The sequence below is a fragment of the Xyrauchen texanus genome, chromosome 15 (assembly GCF_025860055.1).
Source record: "Xyrauchen texanus isolate HMW12.3.18 chromosome 15, RBS_HiC_50CHRs, whole genome shotgun sequence".
NCBI lineage: Eukaryota > Metazoa > Chordata > Actinopteri > Cypriniformes > Catostomidae > Xyrauchen > Xyrauchen texanus.
In genome coordinates this window covers 28,925,277-28,940,887 of record NC_068290.1, presented here as the reverse complement: position 1 = coordinate 28,940,887, position 15,611 = coordinate 28,925,277, and the positions used below count along the sequence as shown (strand labels likewise).

Sequence of the window (15,611 nt, the reverse complement as noted above, 5' to 3'; positions counted from 1 at the left end):
AAACTTACATTTCTGTCAGTTCCTCAGACAAAACTCTCATACAGTATGGCTTGGAAAATATCACATGAGGTGCATGGACTATTTTTATGTTTTTTTTGTTGTTTGTTGACAGCCGTGGTCACTATGCACTGTCCTTATATGGAAAAGAGCTGCCAGATTCCTTAGATTCTTAAAAATGTATATTTTTTTTTGCTTAAAGGTGCAGTATGTAAGATTCAGAAACTCTTGTTATTAATGACACCTGTGGCCATTACATGAACTGCAGCGAGCTACCTGTTGCTCGTGCTAGCGCGCACACTCCATAGGGACGCGAGCGAGCATCGACCAAAACAGACTGAATGTGATTCACCAGCATCATGCAGACAGATGAGGTTCCATAATTAAAATTACACAGTTATGATTTTTTTACTACAAACTTTGAGACTGTATATTATATTTGACTCTCCAGTGCTGGAACAGGGCTAAAATAAAGTGTGGATATAGGTCTGACTTTGCGAGACTGTAGTTTGAAGTAATCACTTTTCTTTGCATGATACATTGACTGCATTTATACGATAGCCTATGTCGATGTTAGCAAGCTAGCCAGCTTTATCAATAGCTGTTAGTTAAATTTAGTGGATGATGAAAGTAGCTGTTTATAAAATTGACTGTACATTGTAACTATGTTGACACAATTCAGTATCGATGTGATTCCATCACAACTGTCATTTTGATATATCGATGCGCTATTGTTTTATTATAATAGAATGTATATATTTTCTGTATAACTAAGTTACGTTACACTAATGAATTAAGCTTTTTGCATTATCTTGAACATTGTCTAGCTTTAATGTATTATTGTAGTTTAGCTAAAATTACACAGATCAATCCTTATGACACTATATTTCACATACTTTGCAGTTATGTAAGCTTACCTGTCCAATAAGAAGAACTGCAATTCAGAGTTGGTTTTGATCCCCAAAACCGAACAAGGTCCCGAAGGAGTCGAACTTTTGCTGGATTCCATCTCTAAGATAATGTTACCTAGTGTTGCAGTTTGTTGTCGCTGTTGAATAGCGGATGAGAAGCTATTACTGTCTGAGGCAAGGCTCTCGGGAACGCACATAAATGTCACATCCTTTGGATTTTCCCGGCAAAAGCGACCCACTCACTTCGCATGAAAATCAGTCCACAGGCTTTAATAGGCAACCATTTTTGGGTGAAATATTCTTTTAAGTGTCTTAACCGCTCTGTTTTAGTTTGAAGGGGAGCTGTTCCTTTGTCCCAGCTTTCCAGCTCCTCCAGATTTGGACTACACTGGATATCAAAGCTATGTGGATGAGATGTTACCTGTGGAGAGTCCTGGTCTTTATAGCATGCACCCTAATGCTGAGATTGAGTTCATGGCAGCCACATCTGATGCTCTCTTTAAAACCCTGTTGGAACTCCAGCCCAGTGACTCATCTACAGGAGAGGGAGCAACACAGTGCATAGAGGAGAAGGTAAAGCTACAGTAGATATAGTGTCACTGGTGCACCTGCAGTAATCATCACTTCGTTGTCTAAATTAAAGTATTTTTATCCTATAAAATTACCTAAACATCCCTAAAAAGATAACATTTCTTGAGAAGAAAAATGACAATCAGTTAAGTGTTGCATTTAGACAAATCCAACCAAATGTGCAGTGTAGCACTATTTGGAAATAATGTAAGTGTGACTATCTTAAAGGAATATTCTGGGTACAAGTTTGTGGCACCATGTTGATGACCACAAAAAATTATTTTGACTCATCTCTCCTTTTCTTTAAAAAGCAAAAATCAAAGTTACAGTGAGGCACTTACGATGGAAGTGAATGGGGCCAATTTTTGGAGGGTTTAAAGGCAAAGGGTTTAAATGTGAAGCTTATAATTTTATAAAAGCACTTACATCAATTCACCTGTTAAAACTTGTGTATTTTCCGAGCCGTAAAGTTACATTTATCATTTTTATATCATGTTATTAATGTTGTAGATTTTTCGATGTTACGTCGTCATGGCAACAAAGTTGTAAAATGGGAAATAACTTTGCAAATAAAAGGTTAGTAAGTGATGATGTTTTTACACAAATATCATGTTAACAAGCATATTGTTTACATCTTGTGGCTATACTTTTGACACAGTGATCATTTTAACGTTTACGGATTGGCCTACTTAACTTCCATTGTGAGTGCCTCACTGTAACCCAGATTCTTTTTTTAAAGAAAAGGAGGAACAAGTCAAAATAAATGTTTCTTGTAAACAACATTATGCCATAAATGCTGTTGAATTAGCTTAACTTCTATTGAACTCTGAATATTCCTTTAAATCAACTATTTAGGCAACTTCCTTGAGTCTTAATAAATAAAGGTTCATTTGGTTCTTTGCAGCATCTTAGGTTCAAGAAAGAATCATTTTCGTATCAAGAACAATTATTTTCTTTATCCACTGGATGTGATTCTTTGGTGACTAAAAAGGTCTTGATGGAACATTAGATCAGTGTATTGATTTCTGTGCTCTTTAAAGCACCAGTACATAGATGGTTTTCTGAAGAGCTAGAAAAGTTATTTGTAATACTCGAAGGGATAATTATCCAAACATTTTAAATCTCTCATAATTTTCTCACCCTAAGATGTACATACTAAGATTTGTATGGGTTTCTTTCTTTTGCGGAACACAAATTAAGATTTTTAGAAGAATATTTCAGCTTTGTAGGTCCATACAATGCAAGTGAATGGTGACCAGACCTTTTAAGCTCCAGAAATCACATAAAGAGAGCATAAAAGTAATCCATATGACTCAAGTGGTTAAATCCATGTCTTCAGAACATGACTTTTCATTCATAAATAACTGTATTTACTATAAATCTCTACTTTCACTTAAACATTGTGAAAGTGGAGATATATAGTAGAAAAATTATGGAAATATTGATCTGTTTCTCAACTTGCATCGCTTCAGAGTACATATATTAAACAACTGGTGTAATATTGATTACTTTTATGCTGCATATATGTGATTTTTGGAGCTTCAAATTTCTGGCCTTTATTGCATTGCAATAACTGCAATGATCTTCTAAAAATCGTTGTTTGTGTTCTGCAGAAGAAAGAAAGTCATACACATTGGGTGAACTATCCCTTTAAAAAGGTTCTCCTAAGTGTGATTAGGCTATACAACCCTTTTTGGTTCTAATTGGAAGCTTTAAAAAGTGTAGTAGAATTACTATTGATAATTTTCTTATCTTCTGTGATCAGGTGAAGAGTGTTCTGGATGACATGCTGGAGAAGTTGCCTGAGGAATATAATTTGGCAGAGCTCATGAGTAAGACAGTAGAGAGGAGCCCCTACATCCTAGTGTGCTTGCAGGAGTGTGAGCGAATGAATGTGCTGCTGGCAGAGATACACAGATCATTAAAAGAGCTGGAACTGGGACTGAAGGTAGGAGACTAAGGCACACAGAATAATAAATATAATTAGGAATAGGGGTGGGACAGTCTTTGGGTCCATTTAAAACATTTATTTCATGACTTTCTGCTGAGTTTGGCACTCATACATGTAATTATGAAAAGCAAAAAGGCCACCAAAAATCACTCTGCTATTCATCAATTTTATGAATTTTGCTGTTGCAAAGGCTTAGCTAATGAATATTAACATCCTTCCTTCTCAAGGAAGACCCAAACAAAGGTTCCTCAAATTCAAATCTGGTACAATCCATGTCACAGTGTCGAGATAGACTTCTTTTCTGAAAATGTGGTAAATTAGATTGTTCACAGACAAATTAAACTCAAGTATGTGTACATTATAAATAGACAGCTATGTTGCTATCATATCCCTATCTGTAAAGGGTATGATTTTTGAATTGGGTTTTGCTAAAATGATGTATGTTGTACAGGGTGAACTGAGTCTTTCTTCAGACATGGAGATTCTCCAAACAGCTCTGTTCTATGACAGTGTTCCAGAGAGCTGGAGCAGGCTGGCATACCCTTCAACCAAAACACTTGCCCTGTGGTACAGTACATCAGATACCTCTTTTATGTTCCAGACAAAATCCAAAATATTAGTAAATCACATCACTGCAGACTTGAGTGATGTAGACTCTATGATAATATCCTGCAGGTTCATTGATGTTCTGGCCCAGTGTCGGGAGTTAGACACTTGGACTCAAGACTTTGTGATTCCTGCTGTGGTTTGGATCTCTGGGCTCTTTAGCCCTCAATCATTTCTCACAGGTGAGACAAACATTTATTTTTCAAATTAGTAAATTAAACACCATGAAAATGTGATGTATAGGCCTATTCGGTTAACTATTAGACATGTTGTTTTGCAGCAATTATGCAGAGCATAGCCCGGAAGAATAAGTGGCCTTTAGATAGGATGAGTCTGTCTGTGGATGTCACCAAGAAAACTAAGGATGATTATGGACATCCTCCTCGAGAGGGAGCGTATATATATGGACTCCACATTGAGGGTGAGAATAAACAACTTTGTTGTATTGAAAATAGTATTTTGTAGGTATGTGTCACAGAATTTAATTTAATTGACAAAAAACAAAACAACTCTAATGCCAAAATATTAATTCAGGTGAAAACAATTCTGTAATAGATTCATTTTGAACAATTCTAATGCCAAAAAATGTTTTTGTAACTTAGTCAAGTTGTAATAGTTTGGATGTTCTAAGAACTGTAAGAAATCCATTAATTGTTTTCCTTGAAAAGTATAAAAATTGTCGCAATCAAAACATTACTTTGTTCGTTTGAGCATGCTGACCAGCCAAACCCAGCAACATTAGCTCAATCAGTGGTGTGAGTTTGGGGAGGGGTTATCTGTTTGGCTGACCAATAAAAGATAGAGAAAGTGTTTGTAAAACCTGTCTGAAAACAATCATTATATTTGCCATTTCATGACACTAGTGGCACAGAAATCACACACTTCAGTTTTAAGACTTTTTCACCATTGTTTCTGTGTCTCCTACAGGTGCTCGTTGGGACAACTTCACAGGTTTGTTATCAGAGGCTGTTTTGAAGGAGTTGACTCCAGCCATGCCAGTGCTGTATATACGTGCAGTGCCTGCTGACCAGCAGGATGTGAAGAACACATATGAGTGCCCAGTGTACCGCACCAAACTCCGCGGCCCCACCTACATCTGGAGCTTCCGCCTCAAATCACGCCATCCTCCTGCAAAGTGGGTCCTTACAGGAGTGGCTCTGCTTATGTCTGTGTGAACAGGGCCACTCTGTTCCGCTCAAATATGTTGTCCTTTTTTCAGGTCTGTTATATAGTTACCTTTATAATAAGTATTGTGTTGATTTTTATCTGCTGTTAAAAAAATGGTTGAATTTAAGTTTTTTAATGTGTCAATTTAATATGATAGAATGTGCATATAGAGTGTTATGTTGTAATCTATGTAGTGTATGGATTTTTAGAAACTTGAATGTTAATAAATAGTTTGGAAGATCAAAACATAATAGAAAGCAATGTTAGGCAAAATGTTTGGGACTGATTGCCTCTTTAATTGCATATTTTTTTCATACAATGAAAGTGAATGGTGACTGAGACTGTCATTCTGTCTAAGAATGCCTTTTGTGTTCCACAATAGAAACAAAGTAAAACAGGGTTGGAACAACATAGGGATGAGTTAGTAATAACATCATTTTCATTTTTGGTTGAAATAACCCTTTAAGACTAAGAGTAGCTTATATGAAAAGCAGCTTTTATGGCAACCCAGTGCCCAATGAATGAAACTATCTTCTCGAGTGCCATCACAATAAGAGACTCCCAGTATATTATGTAGGCTGATTTTTAAATGAGGTGTGTTTGACATTGACTCTCCTCTCCCGCTGAATACAGATAGATCACTGCGATTCATCTCATGTCGAGAAACCAATTTGCTAGCTTCTTTGAATGGCATGATTGAGCTTGTCAGTTTTTTGCTCAACCTATGTGTGGTTTAATAACTATATATTACTAGGTATCATAATGCTGAACTACAAATGTGCTTTTGTTCAGTACTATTTCAGAAGGTATTAGACAGCAACTTTATATTCCACACGATCACAAAATAAACAACATCTGCTGCTGTGTTTGTCTGGGATTGTTTATACACCCTTCCCACAGTTCTTTGCTATGACGCAGACCTTGTCAGGAGACAAGAAAATGATACATCTGTCCGGGAGAGGGAAATGAGTGGTTAGCACAAGATCTGGAGCTCTTCCTCCCCTCTCAGTGAGTCCAGCAGCAGGCGCGCAGCGAGTAATAATGGCCCACAACAGGATGGATCTGTAACTGTTTAGACAATTTGTCTAAACAGTCAGCCAATTAAGCTTTACAGCTTTCTGCATTGTAGAAAGTTCACACTCTTACTGACACATACAAAGGTCTATGTTTTTAATATGATTAGACACAAGATATTTAAAAGTGTTTGGCATAGTTCATACTGTATTCCTACCACTCGGTTGGCAGTAAGTTTCTATTTTACTTCAAACATTTTGAAACATTAAAGACCCCATAAAATCATTTGATGAGTGCAGGTTTCTTTGTTGACAGTGTTGGGTAGTGATGGATTACATGTAATCAGGATTTTCTAATCCAGATCAAGTACTTGTAATTAGATTACATCCAAAATTAATCCAATTAGGTACACTAAAACATGCACTCTAAAGGATTATGTTACTTTTTACAATTTTAGTCATGTAATTTGTTATCAGTACCGGCTTACATTTCAGAAGTAATCTACCCAACACTGGTAATCAGTAACATAATCTTTTAGATATCACATTTTAGGTAATATTGAAGAGGTTAATCCAAGATCCTCACCCTTTTATTTTATTTTAGTCTTGTATAAATAAGACCTGTTTGTCATCTCCTTTGTGGGAATGTGACTATGTTATTGTTAATGGCGTGGTCCTAGCCAGTCATCTTCCACAGAATGGATATTTCATTGATATTATGAGTAAAGAGGCGGCCAATACTGTAACAATCAGAATGTTAGAAAATCAGTGACGTAATCTGATCTTGCATATGCCTATAAAGGCCAATATTTCTGTATTTTAGGGTTGGGATTAGTTTGCTCACCTTTCTTTCTGATTGTTGCCAATGGAATTGGAACCCTGAAACCAGGAAGTAATCACGTTTGTGTAGTCAGTGACGAACATAACATTTTTACTCCACTGATCGTTAGGTATAGGTTTGGGGGTTCAATATATTTAGCATATTATATGCATTCCTCTTCACTGTATTACAGCCGAAAACAACCTGGGAAAACAGAACTCACATGTGTGCCCAACAATGGTTAACTTTTTGGCCACTGGGGGCAGTGTTTCGAATATCAGTAGGCACACACCGAATTTTGCGAAAGAAAAGTCAAACTACTGTTTCCGATTTCACTGTGAGATCAGTCTGATAAACAAGGGGGAGGGATATTCTCATTCTAGAGAGCATTTGATTGGTCAAAAATCTGTGTAGTGTAATTTTTAGTCATCAGTATTTTGGTCCATTGTCCGGGAAGATAAAGACTGTAAATGCCTTTGTCTGCTAAAGGTAAATTTGGTCAAATTTTCTTTTAACTTATCAACTTTAAACTTGTATGTGTGGGTTTAATGATAGCTTTTATTGTCACTAGGCACACAAAGGAAAAAGAAACAGTGGCAAAGAATATTTTTCTTTAATGTCAGGCTCTTGACAAAGAAAAGTGCAAAAAACAGCTACAGCCAGTCACTGCTAACAAAAAATGTTTCTGAAGGTGAGATGCACACCTTGCAATTTCTTTATGGCCTGTTTCTTATTATTTATTAAAAATCCATCTTTGTGTATTTACAGAGTTTACATGTGAACCGCACATGTATTAACAATCAGACTGGTCAATCAATGGCGTTGCCAAATCCTTCAGACCTGTGACGTGCACAGAACGGGGGCAGAGCATCAAAGAGCCATTACCTCAGACGAGAAACGGGTCAGACAAAAAGTTCACTCCATGTTTTGTGTTGTAAGTTCATCAAAAGATTAATACTCGAATACTGTATTTCTGACATCACGCACCTCAGTTTAGACAGATTTATTAATTATAATGGATCTGGTCGTGTCACTTTCAGTGATATAAATTAAATTAGTCTTTTATAGAATATTGACATAAACTGAAGGAGCTCTCTGGTTAAATCAAAGCCAGTTTGGTTTTGTTGAAACAAATAAGCCATTAGACTAAACACTTGTAGACTACCATGATAACCAATAATATCCATGGTACCATATTGACACCATTATTGTACCATGGTTCAGCCATATTATTGGGTTAAGGTCCTGTATATGTATACATATGAATGACAGAATACAGTAAAATAACATTATATGAATATTAAAAGAAATGAAGAGAAAGTAATATAAGAAGTGTCCGATGATGCAGCAGAGATGACAGTATGCAGTGAGGGATTAGAAACAAGAGAAAGTGAAAAGAGTGATGAGACAAGAAACTGATTGACAATGTTCATATTTCATGATACTGTCATGGCACTTCAAGTTCATTTAAATAAAGCATGGTTTTACTATGACACGTCATAAACATGGGGTTATCATAGACCATGTCTGAAAATAAATAAACAAGTGTATTACCATGGTGCTTTTTGTGAGAAATATAACAGAATAGGCTATTATTTGTGATAAAGGAAAGGTGGGGGAAAAGTATGTACAGTATTCAGTAGGCTACATATAGAAGAAAATTGTTAAATGCTCAAAAAGCAAATAAATTAGTTAAGTATATACAATTACAACTTATTAAAAAAAAAATTATCCTTCCGACCCAGTCCCTGTTAAGGTCTGTGCACGTCACTGTTTCAGTCCATCTAATCACATTTACAGTACAACATTACATCTTTTCTTTGTGTTTACAACTGATGTGTCTTATTCCCCACTGAATCAGGAAACATCTATTGTCTAATAAATATGTCTCACAAGTACAACTATACACTGTACAACAAAATCTATACACTTGCATTTTTTCTGAGCTCTCTCAGGGGTAAAGCAGTTTGGCTTCTCCAATAAAGTCCTGAAGTTTTGTTTAATTATTTCTATAATTGTCTGCAAACTAAGTTCTAACAGAATTGCAATACAGTGAACCTGATCAAGCATGTAAACCAACACATTAAAACCAATTACAAGACTCTGGGTTCCCTACAGCAGGGGTAAACTGTGTAGATGCCTGAAAGGAACATTTCCTGGTTCAATACAAGTTAAGCTCAATCCATAGCATTTGTGGCATAATATTTATTACCACAAAAAATTATTTTGGACTTCTCCGTCTTTTTATTTAAAAGTAAATAAAAAAATAAATCTGGGTTCCACTGTGGAACTTACAATGAAGTGAATGAGGCCAATCGATTTGTAATTTTTTTTTATTTTAAAGAAAAGGGGGGGAAAGGTGGGATTTTTTTTATGGTAATTATTGGTAATATTACCAATTGACAATATTTTGCCACAAATGCTGTTAATGGAGCTTAACCTGGAATATTCCTTTACGAGAAACTTTTTCAATTAAATTCAAATGTATTTTATAGCGCTTTCACAATACATATTATTCCAGAGCACCTTTACTGAAATAATGGTCTAATAACACCCAGTGAGCAAGCTAAAGGTGACTGCTAAAGGTTCAATAAATATTTTTAACACAAACCTATATGCAGATTTTGTTATTATTATTAGATCTAATAGTTAAAACTAGGGTTGTCAACAAAATAAAATAATCATAAAAATCTCCTGATTTCCAACCAGTCTTTAGAAAGCAGAATGAAACAGTAACAGTGTCAAATTCGGTACTGTCAAACTTTTATCTTTTTCATTTGTTACATTTTTACATGTTTACATTTTTATTTTTTTTTCCCCACGGACCCACTAGCAAGACATCAGTTTGAAAACCTTTGCCCTACAGCACAGGATTTATTTTTAAGATAAGTATTATTTCAAGGTTTGATTTAAGATGTTCTTATAGTTTGTTATTAGTAAAGTCCAGCAAAGATCACCACTGTTTTAATTCTAGACTTCTACTATTGCTTGTGGTAGCAATGCTGTACCTAAATACAGTGTGCTGGATTGGCATATTTTTCTGATTGTCTACAAATAGTTAGAATTACATTGTTTTGTGATTTGTGCATGTAGCTCAAATATTGAGTAGGTGCCCATGATTTTCCCATATGTGTATATGCAAAAAAATTACTTTTTTTGTTTTTTTACAGTTTTTGGACCGGATCAAAATACTAACATTCTTTTCTAAATGACTGAGTTAAAAAGCACTGTACAAAACACCATCTGGAATCCCAACATGATGTGTTTTTACTGTAACTTATAGAATACTGGATAATTGTAATCGTTCATACCTGTTGTAGCTGTTCTGCAGAGGTCTTGCTCTTTCAGAAGCCAATTTTACATATCACAGTTTTGCATGATTCAGTTTCTTCACATAAATTAAAGGGATAGCTCACCCAAAAATGTAAGTGCTGTAATCATTTAATCAGCCTCATGTTGTTCCAAACCTGTATGACTTTATTTCTTCTGTGCAGAAAAAGTCATACAGGTTTGGAACAACATGAGGGTGAGTACATGATAAACACATCTCCAATTTGGGGTGAACTATACCTTTTACCTATGTACTTGTGTACTATTACTTGCAGAGAGATAGATTTATTTGGTTGTGCGATTCTCTCTGCCTCTGGTCTTTGAGGTTGATGTGGGTGTGTCGCCCCTAGAGGATGACTTTATAATCACAGCTTCAGTCAGAGGGAGCATTTTGTCCTCTCTTTCAAGTAGGTATAGATGTAGGCCGGAGATCTCCAAAAGGGGGTGTCACTTCCACTCACGGTTACGGTTAGGGAAAGAGTTTGGTTAGGGTCTCACTAAATCTTTGCAGCCAGTTTGGAGCTTCCACCACTTTTTGGAGCTCTGCCTGCAGTTATATCTTTCTCTCTTTCAGTAGTGGATTGGGACCCATGTGTGGAGTTGTTCTATGTCCTGGGCTCCAGTCTGTGCGAGAGCTCAAAGAGGATCTGTTGATTGTCGATGACGTGCAGGTAGTTGATGTATGTTCTCACCTCTACACTGTCCTTCTGTGACAGCGTGTTTCCTGATGGACAAAAAAGCCAAAAATCATTATCATAACCTATGATTTCTGCACCCTCACAATAGGAGTGAGTTGTGCTCTCAGCAAAGAGTATGCATAAACAGCTAAACTAGGTCAAAACTACACTGCCTGGCCAAAAAAAGTTGCATACTTTAATATTTTGTTGGACAGTCTGTAGCTTTGATTATGGCATACATTTGTTGTGGCATTGTTTCAACAACCTTATGCAACATCACAACATTTATTTCAGTCCAGAGTTGCATTCATTTTTGGCCGAGATCTTGTATTGATGACGGGAGAGTCGAACCACTCTGTAAATTCATCTCCAGCACATCCCAAAGACTTTCAGTGGGGTTAAGGTCAGGACTAGTTATGTGTTAAAAATTATTCCTCATGCTCCTTGAACCACTCTTTCATAATTTGAGCCCGATGAATCTTGTCATTGTCGTCCTTGAATATGCCCGTGCCGCCAGGGAAGAAAAAGTCCATTGATGGCATAACTTGTTCATTCAATACATTCGGGTAGTCAGCTGACTTCATTTTATTGCCGCATGTGGAGGTGAGGGTGTGGTCGAGTGCCCGTCTGGGGAGAGAGAAAGCGGTAAGGACATCCACCTGAGATGAATTGTGAACAATTATCATCTCTATGTTCACAGTGTGAGTCGGGGGAGATACATGACGGCCAGATCACAGAGAGAGGAGAGAGACAGGCAGACCAGGGTCCTCATGTCTGTTCCCTGAGGGAGAGTCTTGTGTTGTGAGAAGCTGAAAAGAAGACTGTTTATTTGAATGACGCTGAAAAGCCGTCTTATGTTTTGAGTGAAACTGTACAGCGATTGCTGGTTATTTGTGAATAAAACGGACTCAGGTGAACTGTGAAAACCGGTTCCCACTTTCTCCTTTATCTGCCAACCTGAACATTTTTTACACTGGTGCCAAAACCCGAGACACCGCTTTCTCTCTCTCCAGATGGGGGCTCGACCACGCTCTCACCTCCACACCGCATAACGTTTCGGAGCCTAGACTTGATCAATTAAAGCAACCCCAGATCATAACACTGCCTCCAGAGGTTTGTACAGTGGGCACTATGTATGACGGGAGCATCGCTTCATGCAATTCCCTTCTTACTCTGATGCGCACATCGCTTTGGAATAGGGTAAATTCATCAGACCACATGACCTTTTTCCATTGTTCCACAGTCCAATATTTATGCTCCCAATAGTAATTTTTTCTGATTAGCCTCACTAACAAGTGTCTTTCTAGTGGCCACACAGCTGTTTAGTCCAATCCTGTAAGTTTTCGTCACATTGTGCATGTGGAAATGCTCTTACTCTCACAATTAAACATAGCAGTAAGTTCTACTGATCGATTTTTTATGATGTGACTTCAAGCATTTTAGTGATCTCTGATCATAATCATTCAAGATTTCTTCTGTGAAGCTGACGGTTAACCACTATTCTTCCAAGTTTTAATAATGTGTTGGACAGTTCTTAACACAATTCCAGTGATTTCAGCAATCTCTTAGTTGATTTCTTTGCTTGATGCAGGCTAATAATTTGCCCCATCTGAAACACAGTAACCTCTTTTCCACGACCACATTATATATCTTCAGACATGGTTGTTTAAGAAATGAGAAGCTACACAGTGCATCAGTTCGGGTTAAAAGAATTGTTGCCAGCTGAAACATATTTATCACTGCAATGATGCTCCAATCATAGTCTCTGAAGTGTCTGCTTATTTAAATCCAAACTCTGATTTATTTTTTTGGCCATTCACTTTTTTTATAGCAGAGACAGATATGGGTTATGCAGAATTATATACAGAGCCATGCAAGTCAAAGGTGATGTGTGTAATTTTTGCAATGTAGCTCTCCTATCCCAGTTTATTATGTTGAAGTAAGCCTTTCATAAGTTGATTTCCACAAAATGTATAAACACTGTGGCTCTGCAGTGCTTGAGTGGCCTGACATATGGTGGCTTAACCAATGACATGAGTTTTGGCTGGGACTGTTTGCCCAATCGCAAAGGCTGGGGGTGGTTTTACATTATATGGGCAGTGCTGGGTGTAATTGGATTACAAATTAATTAGTTACTGTAATCGAATGACTTTTAGGTGTGAAAAGTGGTGTAATGCATTACATTTTAAATTCTTGTAATCAGATTACAGTTACTGACATTCAATTAAAATAATAACTTTAAGTATATTACTTAGGTTAAAAATATTTATATTCTTAATGTGTGATACAATCAAAATGTAAATTCATATGTATTTCTGTTTGCATTTCTGTGACAGCTGAAGGGTGTGCAACAATGGACAAGGTGAAAATAGACATTGTTTTAAATCTGTTTAGTGGAAAAACAAAAAATGTTTGTGACAAGTGTTTTAGAAACTAAATTAAATTAAATGTGATTACTTTTCAATGAAGTAATCAGTAAAGTAATCTGATTATAATTTTTAAGATACACTTGAGGTAATTAGTCATTTGTAGAGGATTACTTTTTAAAAAGTAATTTACCAACACTGTACATGGGAATCCTGTTTGAAAACAGTCATTTTTTCACAATAATTTTGATGCTAGTGTCACGGGTCTTACTCAGGCATGGGAGTCAAGGAGGCTATAAAGCAATGGCCTCTAGCCTCAGTTGCTAGTGCATCTCTTAAGGCCAGGAGAGTGAGGTTTACACACTGCACAGTTATCACGTACCAGCTGGAAACTGTTACACTCACCCACCTAAACCTCAATCCAATCTGGGTCACAGCACCAGTGTCACCGGTCCTAATCGACCTGCCCAGGATTCTAACCGATGACCCCCAGTATGGGTGTCGGATGCACTAGCAAGTAGGCTACCATTACACTAGTGGCACAGAAATAACACACTTAAGTGATTTGAGCACTTACCCATAGGATCTGTCCGACATTGCCTTATGATCCGCACTGTGTCTGCTATCATGTGCTGTACACAAAATACACCTTACATTCACTTCACTTGATGAGACATAACATTAATTTTCCAAGTAAAATAATATTCATAAGGCCTGTTGTTCACTTACTAGCTTATCAAAGTTAACCAGGTTGTCAAGAAAGGTTTTGTTGCCCTCATGAATAAAAGTAATATCTGTTCAAAGAGAAGATATTTATACAGATGTCAATACAGAAACACATGTGAAGGGTGTGAGAACTAGCCGAAACCCATTTAAATAGAATCACACAGTGTCCTAAACATGTGTGTTGTGATGAAGAGTATAAATATGTATGCAAATATGAGTTTTTTTTCTCCGAAACCACAATCGCAGTGAAGAACACAGAGTAGCCCCGCCCACTGTTACATTTAATTGCTCCAAAAGATTGCTTCACACAACAGTACAATAAACCTTAATTTTTGTTTTTTTTACTAGCTTTAATTGTGTCACTTTTCACAGCAGTTTTGTTCAGACAGACAAAATGCTTAATGCTGGAAACTTGTGAAATCATACCCAGTTAGGACATGTTGTGTGCAGGTTATAAAGAATCATAAGTTAGACCCTTGTTAAACAGCACAGAACAAGACAGAACTCATTTGTTCTTGCCGCACCTTTCAGAAGCAGAGGTAGGAATGGGATCTTGGGAGATTTCATCTTCCTGAAGGCATCTCTGTAGGCTTTGTGGTTTAAAGAAGGGTCCTGCAGATCATGGCAGAGTATTAATGTGTATAGTACATATTTGCACAAGTTTGTAAAACGAACGATGTGCACTATGTTACAAAATAACACCATCTGGTTTGTCTTGAATCCCTTCTTCTGCTGTTTCCTCCCTGGAGGAAACAGGCTCTGATATGTTTATGGCTTTATATATTACATTCTAATGAGCCGTAAGCAGCACAAAATGATCTAGCAGGAGGAAACAGGAGGTGAACTTGCAGGAGGCAACTTAAAATCCTGATGAGATAATCACTTACTGTCAGGCTCTCCAGCTCGGAGAACAGCTTCCTGAACTTCCCAGGGACTTTCTGGAAATGAAGCCAAATCACAGATCCTGTTTAGAGGAGTTTGCAGTACACTCTGGTTTCTTTTAAAAACAATACATGGCAAATAAAGATTGATGTGTACAATGTGACTGCAACACAACAACTCCATACATACATACTATACACAGTGTTGTGTGTCAGTGTATTGGGTTGGCATCATCCTACCTCCCAAGTCTGAGTGAGTCGACTGACAGCTGGACTGTTCAATCCCATAATGATAGCAAAAAATGAGTTCAGGTTCATCTGTGCTTTACAGCTAATACAAATTGAGAAAAATAAGATAACAAGGGAAAGAGAGGAGGACAAGAAAAGAGGAAACAAAATGAGCATGCGGGTATGTACACCAAATGCTTTGAGATAAAAGAAATATGATAAGAAATAGCATTTACAGATACCAGTAAAATAATGCTGACAGAAAAAACATTGTTGGGATCAACAAATTCCCATGAGGAAATATTGCAAAACCATTTGTGTGAGTTTAGGGTTGGGTTAAGGGATAGAAAATATAATGAACTAAGTAT

At 36.9% G+C, this 15,611-nt stretch overlaps 2 protein-coding genes across 6 annotated transcripts in view; one reads left to right on the top strand and one right to left on the bottom strand.

Moving 5' to 3' along the window:
- LOC127655806 (dynein axonemal heavy chain 11) overlaps positions 1-6,510 on the top strand; it is a 93,379-nt gene extending 86,869 nt beyond the window's left edge. The window contains exons 77-82 of the mRNA XM_052143790.1: positions 1,239-1,481; positions 3,244-3,426; positions 3,881-3,996; positions 4,105-4,217; positions 4,316-4,456; positions 4,963-6,510. Of these exons, the coding sequence (XP_051999750.1) occupies positions 1,239-1,481; positions 3,244-3,426; positions 3,881-3,996; positions 4,105-4,217; positions 4,316-4,456; positions 4,963-5,210 (1,044 nt within the window). The 3' untranslated portion in view covers positions 5,211-6,510. The remainder of the gene's footprint in view (positions 1-1,238; positions 1,482-3,243; positions 3,427-3,880; positions 3,997-4,104; positions 4,218-4,315; positions 4,457-4,962) is intronic.
- A 1,074-nt stretch (positions 6,511-7,584) lies between these two features.
- The window catches only part of LOC127656088 (rap guanine nucleotide exchange factor 5-like), a 78,744-nt gene continuing 70,717 nt past the window's right edge, over positions 7,585-15,611 (bottom strand). For 4 of the 5 annotated variants that reach the window (XM_052144257.1, XM_052144260.1, XM_052144261.1 and 1 more), the window contains 6 exons: positions 15,256-15,346; positions 15,022-15,072; positions 14,659-14,746; positions 14,138-14,202; positions 13,986-14,040; positions 7,585-11,089 (listed from right to left, as the gene is read on the bottom strand). In XM_052144257.1, the coding sequence (XP_052000217.1) occupies positions 10,971-11,089; positions 13,986-14,040; positions 14,138-14,202; positions 14,659-14,746; positions 15,022-15,072; positions 15,256-15,346 (469 nt within the window). In that variant the 3' untranslated portion in view covers positions 7,585-10,970. Of the gene's footprint in view, positions 11,090-13,985; positions 14,058-14,137; positions 14,203-14,658; positions 14,747-15,021; positions 15,073-15,255; positions 15,347-15,611 lie in introns of all 5 variants that reach the window. The other variant, XM_052144259.1, reaches the window with a different exon arrangement.